The sequence below is a fragment of the Aplidium turbinatum genome, chromosome 12 (assembly GCF_918807975.1).
Source record: "Aplidium turbinatum chromosome 12, kaAplTurb1.1, whole genome shotgun sequence".
Lineage (NCBI taxonomy): Eukaryota > Metazoa > Chordata > Ascidiacea > Aplousobranchia > Polyclinidae > Aplidium > Aplidium turbinatum.
In genome coordinates this window covers 25,215,978-25,239,777 of record NC_137483.1, presented here as the reverse complement: position 1 = coordinate 25,239,777, position 23,800 = coordinate 25,215,978, and the positions used below count along the sequence as shown (strand labels likewise).

General features: G+C 37.9%; 1 protein-coding gene across 1 annotated transcript in view; it reads right to left on the bottom strand.

Annotated features, from left to right (window-relative positions):
- LOC145780747 (thioredoxin-like protein 1) overlaps window positions 1–22,648 on the bottom strand; it is a 93,927-nt gene extending 71,279 nt beyond the window's left edge. Inside the window, exon 1 of the mRNA XM_082592374.1 lies at window positions 22,514–22,648. Coding sequence (XP_082448500.1) covers window positions 22,514–22,614 — 101 coding nt within the window. The 5' untranslated portion in view covers window positions 22,615–22,648. The remainder of the gene's footprint in view (window positions 1–22,513) is intronic.
- Between the last annotated feature and the right edge of the window lie 1,152 nt (window positions 22,649–23,800).

Below are 23,800 nucleotides of genomic sequence, written 5' to 3'. Positions count from 1 at the left end.
GGTAAAAAGAACGGTACCCGGTCATTTGGTGGACAGACATTTGGTCGACAGGACGTTTGGTTGACAGGACGTTAGGTCGACAGGAGGTTAGGTCGACAGAACGATTCATTTTAGGGTTAGGGTTAGTTAACTAACCTTAACCCTAACCTAACTCTAACACTAACATGAATCGTTCTGTCGACCTAACGTCCTGTCGACCAAACGACCATACACCAAAAGAACCGGGTTCCGGTTCACCTACGATCACATAATGCTCCTCAAAAATGTTTGGCGATAATATGTCCCGTGTGATTCAGCCATCATTAATGTTGCATCGTTTTTTCCGTCAATGAATATGGAATCCACATGACTGAAAAGCTCCTTCTCTGTTTGTCTTATTTCCGCTCGATATTTTTCTCGTTGTCTCCTCAATTTGCTTCTGTCAATAACATGTGTTTTATTGTCATCAGTTATGATGCTAATTGCTTTCAGTGTTGCTGAAGCTACAGCTGCGCCTCCTCTGTCTGAAAGTTCATAGCCTACCTCTCACAGACCAGGGCAATTTCTCTGTGCGATGCACGGTTCTGTTGCTGAACTTTTTTCTTGGGGCTAACATACTTATCACTTAGTGATGATACCTCTGAACATCCAGTATTACTAGTGTCAGTTTCTGAACTCAATATCGAGGACACAGCATTAACAGAGGTTGTTGCAAGCATGTTGTCCTGAATTGTGTTTAAATATACTTTTTGTACAAAATTTAAATCTAAAGTGTCCAATGTTTCAATTGTGTCAAGCCATTTTCCAATTCTTGGACTTTTTTGATCTTGATAAATTGCAAAGTCTTTCTCATTCATTCTCAGCTTATGTAATTCTTCCAGTTTAAATCTTTGTTTTTGGTCATGACAAAATATATCAAACAAATCATCAATATCATGCAAAAATTCTTTTGTACTGAGTTCCAAATTTGCACTTTTTGTAGCTGCCCATTTTTCTTTTTTAGGCCGAGATTCCATGTATCTAAAATCTTTAACTACCTTTTGAAGTCTAAAAACTATACCATTTACAGTGATGAAATAAACATTGTAGTGAATGCAACGCTCAACAAGTTCGGAAGCGATGTTAACAATTGCTGCTTTTGTTCTCCAGTTCCGCTCATGCAACAATCTATATAAACATGGACCTTCTGAACGTTTTGAGCCAAGAACCAACATTCTAGCTTAACCGGTTTCCAAGTTATGGGATTTTCATGAAATTTGACCCTTGGATGACCTTTAAAAATTATGGGCCACCTGGGTGTAAGTGGCACAAACCCAAAACCTTCTCAGAAGTTGGTTTTAGGTCCATACGCCACTTTTGGTTAATCTGATTTTTTGATTTGACAAAAAAAAATTTTTCACTCCACCCTACTGGTCAACATAGCAAAGGTAGAAGCGACAAAACGTGATCGCTGAAACGAGCTTGAATTCGTCATGTCTGTTCAGTTGTTTTTAAGGTAGAGGCGACAAAACGCAAACTTTAAAACGTGCCTGTGACCGAAGTAAGTTATTGAGTCTGAAATAAATTTGGCACGGTCGCAACACCTTCAGAAAAATTTAAGATGTAAAGGGAAAATAAAAAAGAAAATGTTACAAAAAAAATCATGTTTATATCTATAAGTTAGTACTTTTGAATAATTAAAATGGTTAGTTTGGATTAACAAATGTGTGGCCTACAGCTTGGATTGAAAAGAAATTATCGGGTACCGTAGCCTAGTTGTTCCGGACAATTTTTAAATCAATTGTCACATAAAACCGTTCAGGTCTACTGAATCTTGGCGTCTGATGTAATGGACTATTGCTAGAAATTAGCAAAGATTGCATCACCTCTGGTCACACCTGTAGAAACATTACATCATCGTTAAATCTTGAATTACGAGATATGGTGTAAGTCAAAGCCAACAGGTGCTAGAATAGCTTCATACTGCTTTTTATTATTACGTCACAGAATTGCTTACGTGCGTTTGAAATATTGCAATCTATTCTCGTCATTTTAAATTGTTGCTTGAAGGGTTGGTCGCATGTTTAACTGTTTTGCTTAGTGCTTACCAACTAGACAAAATTTCCGTTTTTATCTCAGTAATTTGTATTGTAGTGACTAGTTTTAGTGGCGTACGGTGGTTCGTCGCAATTTCGACAGCCTTGAGGTTAATTTTACAGAAATACAATTCGTGAAGAGGTTCTCAGAAGAAATTTTTTTTCTTTTCGGTCATTGCATACAGACGAACGGATCCGGGAATCTTATGTTACAATTTTCCCACAAAAAGATTATGGTTTAGGCTACCGTTGTGACCACTAGTTATCCCTTCCAGAAAAAATTTGTTTCAAGAACCCAGACATTGTAGTAACAGAATGAGAAGGCTAACCAAATGTGTGGCCTATCGTTTTAACGTCGCTAAACGTTGAAATCATGTAGAAAAGAGAACTTTGATGACTAGGATACGTTGCAAGCCTTAAAGCAGCCGGCGGCCATCACATTTGGTGCTTGAATGACCGCCTGTGCTACCTCCTCCGTCGGCCAAGTTTGGCCGACGGTTTCTTCTAGCCAATTATTTAATTTCGCAATAGAATGATCGTGGATTAAATGTCGAAAATATGTAGGCTAGTATCAAAGAGTGAGGCAGAATTAGGTCAGCGCATCATAGTTACTACTGTTGTATTGAATATATCCAGCTGCGATCACCAGCGCTGTAAGTCTTGTTTGCAATTCCCAATGTTTATTTTAACGAAGTGTTAATCCGAAGTGTTAATTTACATCGGCTGGCAATATTGTCGTTTTTATATCGATTCAATGTTGTCGGACATTGAATCTTTGTTAAAAAGAAGAGCAAGGTTAGTTGACATCCGTGGGCATAAGCGTCGAAATAGGGTGGGCCGGGTGGGCGGCGCCCGCCCTGCCGTGAAACGAGGGTGGGCAAAATATGTTTTGCCCACCCTGTTTCCATGACACTTGTGAAGTGTTCGTTACAATTATTTCCGTTTTTCTTAAACGCTGAATTATCCAACCAACTGCCGCGCAACTTCTTGTTTTACGCTATGTATCTCGCTAGGTATCCGACAAAACAAAGCAATTCCGCACCAATGCTACTCACTGCATTGTTGTTGCTACGGCAACTGCCACAGCTGGCAATTCCTGGTGAGAGAAAGCCACGTTTGAACTTTTCTCCGAATGGTTTCGTTACGTCACTATCAAACTTCAGCTCCGGGTCAGCGTAATGGAATGTGAATATGACATCATAATGAACATGACAATAAAATAACCGATACAAACCTAAAGACGTTTTGAAACAATCGCTTTTTACAAATCAAAATGCGGCAAATCTGAAGGCGCCACTAGATAACAGGTCACGAGTCACGCGCTTTTTAGGTTGCAAAGGAAAACATAAAAGAAGTTTGTTTAGTTTAGCAGCGCTCACAAGTCAAGGTGCAAGAAAGAGAACATTCAAACCTATTAAATTGCTGCAGCGACGCTGAACGCAGTCTTTGTGAGAAAGACTAACCACAGTCTTCGAAATTAGCATCGGCAATTGCCGAGGTGATTGTACGGACCACAAGATTGCAAGAAAAAACTAATTTTCTTAGACTACCCCAGACAAGCCTTAAAGCAGCCGGCGGCCATCGCGGCCATGGCCGCTAAGTAGTGCTTGAATGACCACCGGTGCTACTTTCTCAGTCGGCCAAGTTTGGCCGCCGGTTTCTTCTAGCCAATTATTTAATTTTGCAATAGAATGAGCGTGGATTAACTGTGGAAAATATGTAGTATCTAAGAGTGACACAGAATTAGGTCAGCGCGTTATAATAGGGTGTGTCATATTTTTTGATTTTTAGAATCTGTATAAATATTCTCTCGGCTACCCCAACAAATGGTGCAAATATATGCCTAGTACTGGGGAAAAAAGTTTTAGCAATATTGAAGTTTGTTTACCTACATCATTTTGCATCTGAAATTTCGAGAAAATTTGAAGTTTTTTCAATTTTTTAAAAATTAAAAAAAATTGAAAAAACATTTAAAACACAGCAACACATCGTAAAACACGTAGATAATTGTTGCACAACTACAGAAACACAACAAGAGTTGGCAAAATGGATATTTAAATTGTTCCGAAACTGCCAAACTGGATCAACTTTGCTATGTCTTGTTTGGAATGATTTCTGGACATCAGCATACGGCGAACCTGCTGGGATTTGATGTACGGTACCCTTCCCTTCGTTCTTGTGTAAAAACAGTTGCTGCTGCTTCAGACACCATCTTTACACACCTCTCAACACTTTGTGTGTGGCTAGACCACATGGGCACGTCCATAGGAATAGCATAAAACTTTCTCAGTTCACTGCTTGTAAGAGAACATGTAAGAGGTGGCTCATAAGCCGATGCTTCCCACTTTATCATGTCTGAAATCTTAGTTGCATCGATATTAATCTCTTCCACCCGTCTCACTCGCACTGCTTCATTTCCGACTTTGCTTTCTCCTCTCAGTTCAATGATCTTGTTAACAGCCCAAACCCTTTCACTTTCATCCTGGGAACAAAGCATTGCCTGCAAAATTGTCTCGCTGAAGGCGTTCCAAGCTGATCTTTGCACTGCAGGAATGACCAGCTGCTGCACTTCGGTCTTTTGCTTTCTTATCTGTTCTAGCATGAACAACAAATTGGCGGGACCTTCTGTCCATTTATGTTTCACTTTAATATTAAACCAGTTAGAAAGATAGACCCCTATGATAAATTGAACAATGCTTTGAAGATTTTGTAGCTTTTTTCCCTTTAAATTATGCTTGGAAATCCAAATTCGGCAGAATCGAAGAGCGGTAGTGAGCCAGCGAGCATGATTTACAGGGCCAATTTCCATGCGAGCGAGAGATGGTGAGAGGTTACCAGTTTTTATAGCTTCATGGATTTTGTACGCATAGCACTGATCTGTAGACAGATCTTTTATAATTTCTGGTTGAAGATTAAGAAGTGCTGGACCACCACTAATCGTGGGAAAACTTGGATTTATCTCCATCTCCGTCGCATCGTCTAACATCTTGCCTAGGGGTCCAGACCACTTACTATCAGATACGGTCTTTCCATCAAGAGCAATTATAAGATGCCTCAAAGGCAGCTCTCCAGTGTGCAAGTCGCAAACTATCCAAACCAGTTTTCTGTTCAATTTAGTTTCCAAACAGTGCATTACTCCTCCTTTCCAACCTGTGTTTACGTTAGTTGAGTCACCGCCGACCGCCAGGATAGTTTTGTCCAATCCTCTTTCGACCAACCACTCGAATATCTTCTCAGCAATGATTTCAGCATGTTTCTTTTCTTTAGTTGCAGTATCTGGTGTAAAATGAAATAAAAATTTTCCTCCTGGCTCACTACACACCGAGTAATGTTCCTCCTTTACCATTCCTGGGTACTTTTGGCTAGATCCTTCAACATAGAAATAAGAATTAGTATTGTCTATCCTTCCATCAAAAAACACACAGGAAATTCCTTCTGTTTTGATCTGCTCTTCAAGCTTGGATTCGATGCTTTTCATCACTTCTGTTTGTGCTCTTCTGAGCTTGTTATGGTCAATCACCTTAGATAGGTCATCCTTTGATATAATCCCAGCATCCATCCAAGCTGCACTGGCTATTTCAGCTGCCTCTCGTAAGCCTGTATTGTGTCGTAAACTAGCTAATGCAATGTTTGGTATTTTTTCTGTGTTACGCTTACGTCGCTTTATAGTAGAAGGCCAAGCAGAAGCTTCTGTAACAAATTCACTATCTTGTGGACTTTCGTTTGCTTGATAGTCATCTTGTTCTTCTTCTTGAGGTTCGAACATTTCATCCTTCTCTTCTAGTCTAAATTTTCTTTTCTCGCTGGCTTCCATCTTTCTTTTTTGATTTAAAGCACTTGCAATTTGTTTTCTTGTTTCAGGAACATCCTCATGAGACATTTGATGGGGCCCCTTGCTGCTATTTTTTTCCCTTTGTCCCTTGATGTACTCTAAATCCATAACTGGAATCTTGTGTTCACGGGTGCAGGTACAGAAAATATGAACCACTTTTTCACAACCCGAACCACATTGGCATTCATCACATTTTTTTATAACACAGTTGCAATGAAGGATGTCAAACAATGAGTCTATGCTTCCTAGAAACTTTTGGCGTGCTTCGGTTTTTCCCTTACCACTTCCAATCTCATTTGCTCTTTTCCACAGTTTTTTTAACCGGTTCATAATGCTTTTTTCTGCAATAATGACAGGGAATTTGAATAGGGCATTAGCTTTTTGCCACTGAGCATACACCTGGTTGTAGATATCTGTAATGAGCTCATTCTGTGTATAATTTCTGCGATTAGTCTCACTTGTTTCTCGCAAAAAGAGACCCAGCTTCAGCACATCTCTGACAGTTGGAAGTTCTGATGGCAGCATCTTGCTGCCACATCCTATCATATTACTTAAATGACAGCTGGAAGCACTTCTTGTGTTAGTAGCCATAATGACTGTTTCATTAAAACTGCAGTCAAATTTTACTAACAGTAAAAATGATCTGGAAACAACAAAAACAAAAGAATGACTAAACTTTTTGCAGTAGCCTACCTGTAATAGCTTGTGCTTAGTATGTTACTTTGCATGGTAAACCTTAGCTGAATGCTTAGCTTAAGTTATAACTTATATTGTACGAGCACTGGATATCTGGTTAAAACAATGCCTGATGAATCTAATCAAAAAGCGATCTGGATAAGCTTTGAATGACATTGCAGACATAGGCTACTGCAAAATTTAACAATCTTAGGCTACTAACTGACCACTGAACCCAGTGAACACTGAACAGGTTAAACCAATCTGAACTAAAGCTGGCTTTTGTTAAATCAGCAATCTTCACATTGATTCTATACATTGGTGTTGGATATTGCTAAATTATCTTTGAAAGCCTACTATTTCCTTGGTTTTTCATTCCCAAACAAACTGGAAAACCAGCAACCTTCAAGCTACCATTATCAAGCAACCAGAGTTCATTATTGCATCACAAATGATTTGATACACTTGGAGAAGGTGTTTTAATCACTTTATCACATATTTATCTTGTAAACTTTTGTTTATCACTTTATTGTTAATGTTGTTTTAGAATGTAATCATATCCTTTGATATTCTGCAAAACACAAGCATGTCAGGATCCTCATTGCCCTCAAATCAGAAAGTCAATAATGGAGACTATTCTTGGCTTTTTTTTTCAAAATTCACTGGTTTTTTGACATCATTTACAAGAATGTTTTTGGAGGGTAGAGCCATTTAACCACATTTAGGAGGGAGAGTGTAACTATTTTGAGCCATACTGGAGTCAAAAAAGCTGAAAAAAATAGTTGGGTATCAAATTATAAAATCAAGAAAATTTTTAAAAAATGCAAATTTTGGCCAAAAATGAAGATTTTCAAGTGAAAATCGATGTAGGTAGACCTTCTTCAAATTCTTTCAAATTATCAGGACTTGCTATTGTCATTAAAATATCACCTTTTTTAGCATAGCCGATAAAAAATAAATTTTTGCAAAAGTATGACACACCCTAGCGTTATAATCACCACTGTTGTATTGTCCGGAAACATTTGCTATGGAATTATCCAGTTGCGATCACCAGCTGTACACGCGCATTCGCAAATGCGTGAGCGCATTGGGTCTGCTACTATTCGGTGAGTCCGATTCGGTGAGTCCGATTCGGTTAGTCCGATTCGGTGAGTTCCTAACCTAACCCCTAACCCTTAACTCCTAACCCCTAACCCTAAAACGGCAATGATAAATAGGCTACGGTACCCGATAATTTAAAAAAAAAATTCAAAAAATCACCGAAAAGGGAATCGGACTCACCGAATTGGACTCACCGAATCGGACTCACCGAATCGGACTCACCGAAACGGGCCATTCCGGAGCGCATTAGGCCAACGCGCGACGCGCATTCATTCATTGTGCGCGAATGCACGAGTAATAGCGTTCAAAACGCAGGTTTGCGATTTTTTGTACGATTATAGAGCAGTATTAGACGAACATAATTGAACAAAAACAAGACAAATTTTCCGCTTATTAAGTGATCTAGAATAAAATTAAAAAAAAAACATTTGTGCATTTGCCTGTTTGACTAAGTCTTGTTTGTAATTCCTAAGTTTATTTTGTCTTTGTTGTTGTATTTTGTCTTATAGTCTTTGTTTATTTTAACAAAGTGTTAATCTGAAGTGCTAATTTACATCGGCAATATTGTCGTTTTTATGTCGATGCAATGTTGTCGAACATTGAATCGTTGTTAAAAACAAGAACTAGGTTAGTTGACATCCGAGGGGAAAACACGTATCTTCATTCTTCATAGTTGAGAAATGTTGCCGCTATGGGTTAGTGACTTCACACCCTCAATGGTGACATCATAACGGAATAAATGGTCAGGTTTTATGAAATGCGGTATTCGGTAATGGAGTCGAAACAATTTACTGAGCAGCTGAAACAATTTAGTGTCGTTAAATGGTCCCGCAATACCGGATTACAATCCTATTAAAGCAGTTATTGCGTGGTACACGATTTTATTGCAGGACGTCGCCCAGACTTCAACAACGCTAAGTGATCATTTCAGCATTGTTGCAAGTTTAATTCTATTTACTTGTGCTAATGTGCTATTGTTATTTGTATTTTGGCCTCCAAGCGCGCAGATTTGGCCGCCGAGAAGGAGCTCCCGGTAGGCCACGATGGCTGCCGGAAAAAAATACGAGTTTTAAGGCCTGCCCAGACTAGGATGTTGATTCACTCTTACTATTGCTGGATGTTATGTTATGATTTGATTATTGCTGGATGTTATGATTTTATTTGGGTTACTTCCTACTTCGCCGGCGCTTAGGCACGTACCCAGCTGGAAGGAATCTTTTATAGAATATCACCCTTTTTGCAATGATTTAACTCCAGTAGACGTCAAATTATTGTAAGGATCTATACTCCTTATTGCGCCTCGCTTTTTGTTATCTCATCCAGCTGATACAGCATCTGATGATACCGATTCTGACTAGTTCATCAAACAGACTTTGTGTTGCTCGCAGTGTCCCAATTGTGCCAAAATTATGTTGGCTTATAATCTTACGTAAATCGAGGCAATCTTCTCGCAGGGAGATTTTAATATGTTACCTGTCCCTGGTTGAGCAATTAACGTTATTGTATGATAATTGATAATTCAACGTCGCTAGATGTCGAATTAATGTAAAACAAACGTAAATTTCTTATTGGCCATTGTTGTTATGGCAATATAACCCGCCGGGAAAACTAAATCGATTTGTGCTGACTCGAACGTTGAATCAACCCAAAATTAACTTACTTTCCCCTCCCCGTGAGTTTTTTAACGTGAATTACCGTAGCAGCGTCCGTATCGCGTTGCTCGCTTTATCACTACTTTTGGTATTATTACATCACAACAAATCAAACAATGCGTTCGTGATAGACTACTCTAGTATATTTTTCGCTTCTCGTTTTACATATTTTAGTACAATCTTTTCCTACTAAATGTTCACTCAACTTTTGCCATTTTGCCTCAGCAACGTTTTTGCCGAAGTAAAAACATGCTAATTTTGAAGATTGAACCATTGCGAATTTGCAAACATACACATTCAATTCAATGAAATATGTTTGAAAACTCTCGCCCACCCAGAATTCCTCTCTTCTAAAAAAATATCGACGCCTATGTCCGTGGGTAAAACACGTGTCTTCATAGTTGTCTTCATTGAGAATGCTGTGGGTTAGTGACTTCACACCCTCAATGGTGACATCACAACGGAATAAATGGTCAGGTTTTATGAAAGGCGGTATGCAGTTGATACAATTTACTGAGCTGCGAGCAGTTAAAACAATTTAAGGTCGTTAGATGGTCCCGCAATTACCAGATTACAATCCGGATAAAGCATTTAATGCGTGGTACAACGATTCTATTGCAAGACGTCGCCCAGACTTCAACAATGCTAAGTGATCATTTTAACATTGTTGCAAGTTTAATGCTATTTACTGGTGAGCTAAAACCTCAATTGCTAAGGTAACAGGAATCAGTAGTCAGTAGATGTAACAGAAAATATATTTCGCCTTATTAACCACTTCCGCTCGGCGGTCGACTACAGCCGACAGTTTTTTCCGTGCCAATTCGTCGGACTTCGGCAACTGCCAACAGATTTTTTTTGGTTTGACAGCGGTAGTCTGTTTTTGTCGTCCTTTACTAGCAGAACTTGAAAGGGGAATCACCTAATGGTTCTGTTATCTTGAGGCAATGATTCAGATGTTATCAATCAATGTTATAACGGAATTTTGTTTGTGAGAAATTTAGCTTGAGAAATCTAGCTCCAGCAGTTTTTGATATATGAAGATTTGGTATTTTGGGGGAGGGCGCAGAACTTCAGGGGGAGAGGGCCACCCCTAAATCAATTTCAAATTCAAAAATGTTTTAAAGGAGTTATTTTTTCTGACAACCTCACCATTTAAAAGGGTGTCCTCAGCAAAATTCAAAACATTTTCATGTTTGCCAAGTAAGCCACACTACCTCACACACCTGAGACTTTTGCATGTGATGGCCAAGCTCATGATTTCACAGCTGCATTTACTATTGAAGGAGTTGGGTTACATATTTGAAACTTAAACTGTTTATAGCTTAGGCAAAGAATATTTTTTTCTGAAAGTTTCAACTTCCTGAATGACTGTCCACAGGGTCAAATATTAACCACAAGATGGCGCATTTTGAGCTTTTTTGCTCGGGCTTCATCTTTGCACCCGCCAAACTTCAATAATTTCACATTTGTTTGGTGTCAGTTTCATGGGGGTTAATTACCAACTAGTATGGAGTAATGATATGCAAAATGGTAGTTCTGGGACTATTGGTTTGGGAGATAGCGGACATCAAAAATTGATGTAATTTTTTCAAATGTAAAAAATTTCAATTTTTGAAAGGTTCTATATTTAAAACTAATCTGAAATTAGCAATTTTGATGGTAGATATGACAACTAGGGCTGCTTCTTAATCAGAATACCAAATTTCAGATTTGTAAATGCTTTACATGAAAAGTTGTGAAGACCCAAACATGGAGGAAAATTTACATGCGAACGTATTTTGAGGGACCTTGGTGACTTTGAAGGGCTGTAATTTCTAAACGTCTTGATATAATGAGCTGAAATTTTTTTTGTGTTCATTATACATCAATATGAAACTTTAGTATGAATTTCAAGAAAATCTAAGAGGGTGGAGCTTGCACACCCTGTTGAGTTGACATGGAATGACCCTGTTACAAAAAAAGAAATCATGTTTATGTCTACAAGTTAGTACTTTTGAATAGTTAAAATGATTACCGGTAGTTTGGATCAACAAATGTGTGCCTACAGCTTAGATTGAAAGGAAATTATCGGGTACCGTAGCCTAGTTATCCCGACCAATAAAAATTTGTTCAAGAACCCAGTTAGCCTAACAGTTCATTTTTACATTGCAGTAACAGATAACCAAATGTGTGACCTATCGTTTTAATGTCGCTAAACGTTGAAATACCGTAGCCTAGTTATCCCGACCAGCAGAAATTGCCGTTTCTACATCGTTTTAACATCGCTAAACATTGAAATCGTGTAGAAAAAAGAACTTTAGCTGACTAGGATACGCAAACTACGCATGCTAGGATGTTCCACAATATCGTTTCTTTTATAGTTGAAATTATCGAAGCTTTAGATGAGTGGGGTTTAGACCTAACTAGAGATGTACCGATATATCGGTATCGGCATCGGTATCGGTGATATCGGCCATTTTTTGAGTATCGGTATCGGCATCGGTATCGGCAAAATTTGGCCGATACTGTGGCCGATACTAAACATGTAAAAAATGGCGTTTGCTGCGGATTTTCTGCGAAAACAAAAATATAGATTTTTTAAAGTAGTAACTAACGTCACATTGAAGTAGAAAAATAACAACCTGTTCAAATTTTTGATACCTCACAGTCCCATGACATCATGCGCGCACCTTTTGGCATTGTTTGCTTACAGTGATTCTTTCACTCAAACTAAACGTTTTGTTTCGGCAGTTTTGCGTTGTTCGATTCTTAAGTTGTGAAGGAGACTCAATTTCTCCAATATTTATCATTTGTGTTTTTTTTTTTACTCTCAGCAGAGGATAAAACCAGGCCAAGACTACCCAGGTGGCGGGAATGTGTAGTTTTGCATCGTTTTTGCGTTGCTGGATGTTTGAGGGACCCGTGTGGCTTGGTTGTTTTTTGGTGGGCTGGTTCTGTCAGTTTGTGATTTGGTTTCCGCCTTTCGTTGTGGTGGACTCACCAGACTTGAACAATGTTGTGGCGGAGTGGGTGGGCTCGGGGTGGGGCGGTGGGACTGCAAATCCTCACTGAACTAATCAATAAGTAGTCTTGTTGCGCCTGGGATGGAGGCCTCATTGTGGGGGGGGGAGTTTCCTTCCCTGTTGTCGGCACGGGGCTGGGCGCTCACTGGTGCGGCGGGCTGTTGCGATTCGCTGGCCATAACGGCGTAGCTTCCACGCTAGCCATTTAGACCATCCAATCAACTATATGTTTCTCGGCAGCCGTTTTGTAGCAAGAATTGACATCGACAAGAATTGAAATGGCTAGTGTGGAAGCTCCACCGTTGTGGTTGGGGGTCGCGGCAGCTCGCTGTGCTGGTGAGTGCTCAGCCTTGTGCCGGGGGGGACGCTCCTTTCTTCGCAATGAGGTTGTCATCTTGAGCGCAACAAGACCATTTTGATTGGTTTGGTGAGGATTCGTGGTCCCATTGCTTTCTTTTTGGGCCTACTTATTCTGCCGTGACATTGTTTGGGCTTGGTGAGTTTGTTGCGGCTAAGGGTGGAAGTTGAATCGCCGACTGGTGGAGCCGGCTTGCTGGGGGCAGCCGAGCTGCACGGGTTTTTTGAGCATTTGGCGGGGTGGGAGCGATGCAGAATTGTGCATTTTTGCTACCTGGGTAGTCTTGGCCTGGCAAAAGCTTTTCAACCAAACAACAAGCGCCCTTAGGTTGCACATTACTTGTCGAATAGTTTTTTGTACGACTACACAAATCACTTGGTTTACATTTTACATCTTATTATCAATTATGATAGCCTATTTGGAGAGTTTGCGCAAACACTTTATTAATTTTTCAGAAACCCCAATTATGATGTAATGTTTCTTCCCTTATACCCCAATCATCAATTACGGTGGCTTTTCATTACTAAAGCCTACTATTATGACACAACAATGCGGTTGAGATTGGATTCTTGAATCTTTAATAAATTATGCCAATTTAAAGCTTTTTTTAATAGTTTTATGCAAATAAGGTAAAACTTAGCATTTGATATAATTCCTTGCAAATACCAAAATTGCTTCTTTTTGTAACACCAAAGTATCGGCCAAAATATCGGTATCAGTATCGGTATCGGCCTAAAAAAGTGATATCGGTATCGGGATCGGTATCGGCCAAAATATTGGTATCGGTACATCTCTAGACCTAACCATTGAGATCTTAAAACTAAAAAGCGAATTAAATTTATTTTTGAACTATTAATGTTTGCTCAGATAAAATTGACATGTATCCTGCGTCGCCTTCTGCATGCAAACTTAGAATATATTAGAATCCTCAACTATTGCAAAATGCTAAATCCAACGACGCCTTCTGTTTATTTACAGAAGAGAATTTTGTATATTATTCCACAATATCGTTTCCTTTATAGTTGAAATTCTCAAAGCTTTAGATGAGTGGGGTTTAGACCTAACCACTGAGATCTTAAATCATATTTATGACACCGGATAGACCCTAGTGATATGGTACGTTCCATATTCATAAGTTTACTCTTCCTTGCTATGAGCTAAACGCATCAAGACGTGTTCCGGTGTTCCCCTCACAACCATCAGCACTCTTGATAACGCACCATGGCCGATCTTCATAGCAACTGTCCAATGTCCATACAAATCTTAAATATATCAGCTAAAGCTATGTGGGCTAATAAAGCTATAGCCTAAATATATGTTGTTTTTGTTTTGTAACATTTTCTTCTTTTTTTTCCCTTTATATCATAAATTTTTCTGAAGGTGTTGCAACCGTGCCAAATTTCTTTTAACTCAATAACTTACTTCGGTCTCAAGCATGTTTTAACATTCGCGTTTTGTCGCTTCTACCCTTTTCTCGACCTTTGCTATGCTGACGTGTATTGTTTTGATATGATGGTCAGAAATAAAAACAACTGAACTGAACTTTACCAAAGAAAACTGGAGCAACAGAATGCTCACTCCACAGAACAATTAGCCTTGTGAATCACCTAACAAACATCTTACTCCGAATCATGATGATGAGATTGAAACCAAAACTACAATCGGAAATTTTAACAGCACAGTTTGGATTTGTTCCAGACAAAGGGACCACAAAAGGAATTTTTACATTAAAAATGATAACAGAGAGATGTATGTCCGATTCACCTGTTTATTTAGAAAATTTTGTATTTTATTCCACAATATCGTTTTTTTTGCATTCTTGCATTTTATCCAGTGTTTACCTTTGAGTGCCTTCCCAGATGGCAAACTCTGTCATTTTAACATTGATTCGACATCTGCAGACGTTTCAGACGTTTTAACGTTCGCGTTTTGTCGCTTCTACCTTTGCTATGTTGACGTGTATTGTTTTTGATATGATGGTCACAAATAAAAACAATTCAACTGAACTGACATGACGAATTTTCATTTAATTGTTCAAAAATTTTATTTCTATTTTTTTCTGCCAGATTTCAACGTTTAGCGACGTTAAAACTTTTATTTGATTGGTTAAACATTTTATTTCCATTTTTTTCTGCACGATTTCAATGGTTAGCGACGTTAAAACGATGTAAAAACGGCAAGGCTACGGTACCCAATAATTTTTTTAAAAAATTTCAAAAAACCTCCGAATAGGGAACTCTCCGAAAAAGGCTGTGTCCGAATAGGGAACTCTCCGAATCGGACTCGCCGAATAGGACTCACCGAATAGTAACAGACCCACAGTTGTAGGAAGTACCAGTTGTAATGTGCAATGTGCATTAGACCTCCCCAATCCCCGGACTATCTTTTGTTTTCTTCTATATTGTGACTTTTCTGCATGGGTTTTTAATGCTGATTTCAAAAATATGCATACATTTTTTTTTTGATCAGCGTCTTGGAAGTTATTCACCGTTGCTTAGCAACAACTTTTCATAAAAGTTAAATAATCCGGATAATCCAAAGCTGTTTCTCAAGAAAAAGATTACAAATCATTTGTACTTCCAGTTTTATCCGGATTAGGCGAAAATCCGGATTAACCGAGTTCTACTGTACAATGTACATATTTAATTATAGAGATGTACCGATATATCGTTCGGTATCGGTGATATCAGTCATTTTTTGAGTATCGGTATCGGCAAAATTTGGCCAATACTGTGGCCGATACTAAACACATAAAAAAAGGCGTTTGCTGCGGATTTTCTACAGAAGCAAAGATATAATTTTTTTAAAGTACAGTAGAACTCGATTAATCCTCCCTCCTTATCACATGTCCATACCATCTTACTCCATTTGCCCTTGCCAGTTGGTCTATGGTCTCTCTCATCTCTAGCATATCCAATAATTCTTCAGTCCTTTTTTCCCTTCTCGTTTTCACCCCACACATTGCTCTCACCATTGACCTTTCCGTTCTTCTCAGGATTGCCAGTTCACTCTCTCTCAATACCCATGTCTCGCTACCATATAGCATTGCAGGCCGCACACAGCTCCGATATACTTTTCCTTTCATCCTTAGTGAAAATTTTCTGCCATGCAACATTTCCCCACATTCCCTGAACTTTGCCCAGCCCAATCTTGCCCTTGTTGTCACCGCTGCTTCACATCCACCACTTCCATTTATCCGATCACCCAGATAACAGATTTTGAATGAACCCAAACCAAACCTGAACCAAACCTGAACCACGAACCATCAGATGTTAGGTTGTCCGCCCAATTGTGACCATTTCAGCATTCAGCCGGAGAGTTGATTATTACTTTAAACTTTTTTTGGTAATTACACAACAAACAATAGCAATAGCAGTGGTGGGAAGTTGTATTTTTCCTTTGTTCCGAGAAACGCAACCTTGATGATGTCATGAACAACGTAGCTTCTGATTGGTTGATGGTTCGTGGTTCAATGGGATATCAGTATGTTAAAGTGCCTACCACCCTTAGGTTGCACATTACTTGTCGAATAGTTTTTGTACGACTACACAAATGACTTGGTTTACATTTTACATCTTATTATCAATTATGATATTAGCCTATTTGGAGAGTTTGCACAAACTCTTTATTAATTTTTCAGAAACCCCAATTGGGTCATTCCATGTCAACTTAACAGGTTTTTGGAAAAGTGCAAACTTGACCCTCTTAGATTTTCTTGAAATTCATACTAAAGTTTCATATTGATGTATAATGAACACAAAATAAATTTCAGCTCATTATCTCAAGACGTTTAGAAACTACAGCGCTTTAAAGTCACCAAGGTCCCTCAAAATGCATTCGCATGTAAATTTTCCTCCATGTTTGGGTCTTCACAACTTTTCATGTAAAGCATTTACAAATCTGAAATTTGGTATTCTGATTAAGAAGCAGCCCTAGTTTTCATATCTACCATCAAAATTGCTAATTTCAAATTAGTTTTAGAGATAGAACCTTTCAAAAATTGAAATTTTTTACATTTGAAAAAATTACATCAATTTTTGATGTCCGCTATCTCCCAAACCAATAGTCCCAGAACTACCATTTTGCATATCATTATTCTATACTAGTTGGTAATTAACCTCCATGAGACTGACACTAAACAAATGTGAAATTATTCAAGTTTGGAGGGTGCAAAGATGAAGCCCGAGCAAAAAAGCTCAAAATGCGCCATCTTGTGGTTAATATTTGACCCTGTGGACAGTCATTCAGGAAGTTGAAACTTTCAGGAAAAAATATTCTTTGCCAAAGCTATAAACAGTTCAAGTTTCAAATATGTAACCCAACTCCTTCAATAGTAAATGTAGCTGTAAAATCATGAGCTTGAACAACACGTGCAAAAGTCTCAGGGGTGTGAGGTAGTGTGGCTTACTTGGCAAAAATTAAAATGTTTTAAATTTTGCTGAGGACACCCTTTTAAATGGTGTGGTTGTCAGAAAAAATAACTCATGCAAAACATTTTTTAATTTGAAATTGATTTAGGGGTGGCCATATACCCCTGAAGTTCTGCGCCCTCCCCCAAAATACCAAATCTTCATATCTCAAAAACTGTTGGAGCTAGAGATACAGTTTTTGTGTCAAAAGATGCAGAAAACATGATTTCCTATCTGCTTTTTGAACAGTGATTGTGCCTATCTTGAGTAGAAAAGCAGTTATTTTAAAACCTATTTTGGATATTCTGGCACAAAACAACGCTGAACAAGTATTGTGGTCCAAGCTATTCAATACACACAAAGTTCATAACCTAACTTGTATAACTGGTTAGTTTCAAGATAAAAATGAAACTAAACAAACAAGTAGCAAACTAAGAAAAAAAAATGAATCAGTAATAATGTTGCTAAGCAACGGCGAATAACTTTCAATAATTAACTTTTCAATAACGTTAATCGAAAAAAAAATTTTATGCATATTTTTGAAATCAGCATTAAAAACCCACGCAGAAAAGTCACAATATAAAACAAAACAAAAGAAAGTCCGAGGATTGGGGAGGTCTAATGTGCATTGTAGCCTAAGTCTGCACAGACATCTTCTTATCAATTACGCCCGTCGCCTGTTCACGATAAATTGGTTAAACGTATCAATCGGATGATTGTATCAAAACGTCTGGTCAATAGGTGATTCGATTAACCGATTTCATTTGTATACCAGGGATGGATCCAGCCTCTTATTTTTGGGGGGGTGCTGCTGAAATCTATTTTTATTCAAGGAGGTTTATCAGTGTGGCACTGTCAAAATGTGTCTCTGCTGTATTTGGCATACTGATAAGCATTCATGTTGTTAATATTATACAGATGTTTTTGTTTAATATTAATAAAGACCTGAAAACGGAGAAAGTCTGCATGAAAAATCAAGTCTTAAAAACAAGCATGAATAAAAAAGACTTATGGTATAACAAAATTCAAGAACGTGATGAAATTTTGGGAAATATTGTAAAGTTTAAAAACATGAGCAGTACAAAACACATGATTATTTCCATTGGTACACATTCCATAATCTACACAGCATCAATTCGTTACATGCTGATATAAAGGGAGCAAGTCTTTTAGGCGCTGGTCTAATAGGCGCGCACACTGTGGCGTCTGGATATTTAGGTGCGGAGCACTGTGGCGCCCGGTCATTTAGGTGCTATTCCTAGTAAAGTCTGTAGATTGTATCAGCTTGGCAGCGTGCCAGAAAATTATATCATGGCTTCAGTGAGTGAAGCTGCTAAAACCGGCAATGCTTTTCACACAAAATGTTATATTGAACAGAAAAATATATTGTTGTTTTATTGATTTATTATTGTTTTATTTGTTGTTAGTCCAAGTTTGCATTGGTGAAAGCTTTATCAATAAATTATTCAAGCTTCCGAACATTATTGAGTTTATTTTTAGTTAAATCTTTCGCGACCACGGACGTACACACACGCCTTGGGATTTTTGCCATGATGACCAAGGAAGTATCCCTACGTCCAAGGTTAAAAGGTAGCCTATTTTAAGCAAAAAAAAATGGAAATGATGGCAGATCCATAGACTTTGCCTGTCCTTTTTTGGCTAATTAAAAAAAATATTTTGGCGGTGCAGTTATCAGATGAGGACTTCTTAAAGATGGGGACGCAGTGGATTTTTTTTCTTTCACTCATTGGAATTGGCAGTCAAAACTGACTAGGCAACCCCTTACTTTGAAATTTCTCAAACAAAAAGACTGTAGGCTAAATTACGTAAAATTTTTGCTTAAAATTTTCCAAATTTTCCCATAATCATTCTGCTGTACCTCCTAAAACATTGCACGCAGAAACGAAGTAAAATTTTTCTCATGTGCAAAATTGTTTTGGCATTTGATTAAACTACATATATTTTCATATTATTGTATCATGCTTGGGTAGTAAAGATTATAATGAAGTACACTTTTCTGCCAGTTTTTAATTTTTTTAGAAATTAGAAAACATACCGTATGGAAAGTTGCTAGTTGTACATAGAATGTTTTAAATTTTATTGCAAAGCTTTGCATCTTCGGATAGCTGAAGATGTATGCTTTCATTTGATGTCAAGATTGTGCGTCTACGTCGATCACATGACATGTTTTTACGGCGTAAATGCAACAGATTTGTGTGAAAAATGTCTGGTTATTTAGATTAAATATAAATTACTTCTGTTTGGGATGGATTGGCCAAGTGACGAGAACGAGTAAGACGCTCTACTACTGTTCACATGAATACATTTCTACAGGGCATATAGGCTACACCTTGGCTACAAGTTGCAAGCATAATGGTGAGACTTCGCTTGTAATTAAACTTAGTCCGGGTTTTCACGGAAAACTAAGTTACTCTTCACTCAAGCCTACCGCCCGCTTGAATACAGCCTACAGTACATTTTTTACTGATGTTTAGTGTAGTTATTATTTGACCTAACTAAAAGTGAACTCATACATGTTCGGAAACTTGATTAATTTATTGATAAAGCTTTCGCCGGTGCAAACCTGGACTAACAACAAATAAATGCTGAACACGCGCATTAAAAAAAACAACATATTTTTCTGTTCAATACAACATTTTATGTGAAAATCATTGCCGGTTTAAGCAGCTTCACTCACGGAAGGCATGACATATTTTTCTGTTCAATATAACATTTTGTGTGAAAAGCATTCCCGGTTTAAGCAGCTTCACACATATATTTTTTCTGTTGAATATAACATTTTGTGTGAGAAAGCATTACCGGTTTAAGCAACTTCACTCACTGAAGCCATAACCAACAACGCACACGCATTAACACAGTGGTTCCCAACCTGGGGGTAAATTACATCCGGGGGGTAATTTGCCTGTTTTTGTGGGGTAACGAGACCCGATTTAGAAACAGCAAAGCAAGTGAAGGTTGTAAACTTTATAAAAAGCGAAGGAATTGAACAGCCGTCTTTTCAAGAAACTGTGCAAGAAACTGTGCAAGAAACTGTGCAAGAAGATGGAAGAAAGATACGAAGCATTACTGTACCACACAGAAGTACGATGACTGTCTCGTGGCAAAGTGATAACCCGCCTGGTCGAACTTCGTGAGGCTGTCCATGGTTTTCTGATAGAAAAGAAGTCCAACTTGGCTGAAAACTTCTCTAACCAACAGTGGATTTGCCAGCTGTGCTATCTGGCTGATATTTTTGGTGAATTGAACAAAGGCAATCTTTTAATTCAAGGCAAGAATGTAATTGTGATCGACACCGAACTAGCCGTAGCAGCAGTTATCGCAAAGGTTAAATTGTGGAACAAGCGAGTTGGAAGAGGCACCGTGGCGCAGTTTCAGACGCTCAACAGTCGTATGAACTTAAGTTGACAGCGGCGTTGAAGGAGGACATAGCTGACCACTTAGGCCAGCTAGCCAAGAAGATGGACACCTACTTTCCTAATTTGGATACGGCTATAGTATAGCCGTATCCAAACAAGGATTTTCAAGGAACAAGGATTTTCAACTGTCTTGGGAATGAAGGCAAAGAAGCGCAATCGCCTAGATGACGAAAGCGATGTCATAAAGCTGGCGGCTGAAGTCCAGGCCCAACCTTCGCATTGAATGTTTACCACGCATTTTCATCTTGTATTCAGTATTGTAACTTATTGCACTTTGATTGTCAGAGTTGGCCCTTTGAAATACGTAGCAATAAACAATTTTTTTTTTAAATTGATTGTGGGGGTAATTGGCTCACTTCAGGCTGGAGATTAGGGTAACAGCCAAAAAAAGGTTGGGAACCACTGCATTAAACATTAACATTAACACAACAATATATTTTCCTGTTCAATCACCAAGAAATATAGACATAATACAGTGTAATATCACACCAAATCAGAAGAATCGGTTTATTTAAATACAGAGCTTTCGCCACACAAGTGTGGCTTCATCAGTATAAACTTATTCAAATATTTTTTTAAAACAATGAAAACTATTAATACTACAAAAAGTGCTCAATGCCAAGCAAAAAGGCAAAGCAGAGCGAATTAAATCAAATGTAGTTATTACTATCTGAAGCCTTTACAAATTGTTTCACCTATATCTTTTCAGAATTAAATCAAATATAGTTATTACTATCTGAAGCCTTTACAAATTGTTTCACCTAACGGATCATCAGAAGGTCTATCGATTCTTTACTGTTTACATGTTTTTGCAGACCTTCTGATGATCCGTTAGGTGAAACAATTTGTAAAGGCTTCAGATAGTAATAACTACATTTGATTCAAATATTTTTTTATATATATATAAAAAAAATTTAATATCTTTTTAATATTTATTTCAAATATTTTTTATGATTCTATTTGAATAAATTTATACTGATGAAGAAGAATAGGCCTAGCTAAAGACGCTTTTAATAGACTACGACCTATTCTATTGGATCGCAAGCTTTCTATTCTTCTGAAGGTGCGACTTCTCAAAGTGTTAGTGTGGTCTGTTCTCCAGTACGGTTGTGAAACATGGACCTTCAACACAGAAACTAGGCGTAACATTGAAGCAGCTGAAATGTGGTTTTACAGAAGAATGCTCAGGATTTCATATACTGATCACATCACAAATGCAGAAGTTTTAAACCAGGTACATCAAGATAAGGAACTATTGAACAACATAACTCAAAGGCAACTCAAATTTCTCGGTCACATTATCAGAAAAGAAGATTTCGAAAATCTCTGTCTAAGCGGCCGCCTTCTCGGGAAACGTGCTTGTGGCAGACAAAGAACAACATTTATATCTAATTTCAATACATCAATCAGCCAACCAAGAACACTTTGGGACACTGCGCGACAAAGGGAACACTGGAAAAATTTACGAACTGAGCATCTAGTTCATCAAAGGCCGCATCGGCTATGATACTGTTGATGATACTGATGAAGCTACACTTGTGTGGCGAAAGCTCTGTATTTAAATAAACCGATTCTTCTGATTTAGTGTGATATTGTTTACTTTATTTAAAATGTTTTGTCACACAGTGCATCCCAGTGGATCATCAGTTGAATTATAGGAAAATTTGATGAAAAGATTAGGAACGAAATTTTGTTTTGGAATAATACAGTGTGTCAGCACATAACGTATTTTGAAAAAATTTTGGGGGGGGCGCAGCCCCCCACACTCCCCTTGGATCCATCCTTGCTGTATACCATGTCAATATTTTAACTATTTTTGCAAAATTTCATCTCGATAAATTTCTTTAAAACCGGTGATATTGGCCAACTTCGACTGATCACATTCATCAAAATTTCTTAATCACTATCTGTAAATATGGATGTAGTGATACAAATTGATAGCCTAACTAAGTAACTAAGTGGTAGTTCATTTTAAAATAAATCACAGTCTTACCAAGTAGCATAAAAGTCGATCAAGATTAAATTATTTCCAAAGGTAGATCTTTTATGTTGAAATTCCTCATCTGATTCAATAGTCAACACGTTGCTAGACATATTTATAAGCGTTGAGATACACTACCACCTAGCTAGAAAAGTACCAGCAGAAAATTTTTAGGGGGACAGTAAAACTTCATGTTTGCAACATATAAATGATAAATTATAGGAAGTGGCTTCATTTACAGACGATACCCGTACAATCGTACATACACCATAGCCACCACATGCAAGAAATGTTGCTATTAAAGAAGTCTTAAATAAAACTGCAAAAGACTGGCATCAAGAAATTGTAGCAAATGCAGTAACAGCAAATTTACACAATATATGAAACAGTACTTTGTCATTATCTTTAAAATCGAAATTATATATATCAAACACTTGTTCTTCTCATTTTTAATATGCTTGTGAAACATGGAAACCAACATTAAAACTTCAAATATCATTATTGACACATTTCACACACAATCATTAAAAAGAGTTTTCAAAATTTTATGGACTGAACATATCCACAATGACTTGTTGTATGGTGTTGTCAAAGGAGAAACTCCTCTGCTGCTTCCAGGGATGGAGGAACCACATAGGCCTGGGCCCACCTACTTTATTTTCTGGGTGGGCCTGGCCCACCCACTTTTGAAAGCCAAATATTTTTGAAAAGGTAGCAAAAGATTTGACCAAGATAACCTGCAGTTTTTTGTGATTTACATAAAAAACTGCAAAAAACAAACATTTACAAAAAGCAAACAAAAAACAAACATTTACATAAATCTATCAAAACTGATACAGTTTTACCTGAAACGAAAAAATCCCTATGCTTAATGCCGGTACACGACAACTGGGCGAGACAAAGTGGGCGATACCCACAAGCTTGATTGAAAAGTTGACTTGTCCGGAACGGCGTTCCGGAAGCTCAAATGTTTTATACTCTTATTATGCTTTGCCCTGTTCAGTAAAAGTACATCTATAATTCTTGATAAGTCGACCACGTTAAATCGAGTATCCACTCTGATAATATATCTTTGTACCAATGTACCAGTCTTGACGGAAGCGAACCTGTGTATAGTCAAACTGGCAAATGCGCGGTTGAACAGTTTTTATGATAATGCGCGGTTCATCAATTTAGAGTATAAAAACAAGTATCAACTGGCGATTCAATTCGATAATATCAAACCTCTATCTTTACACTCTGACTACAAAAAAAATTATGCCTATATCACTTGAAAGTTAAGAGTAATCAAGCATTGAT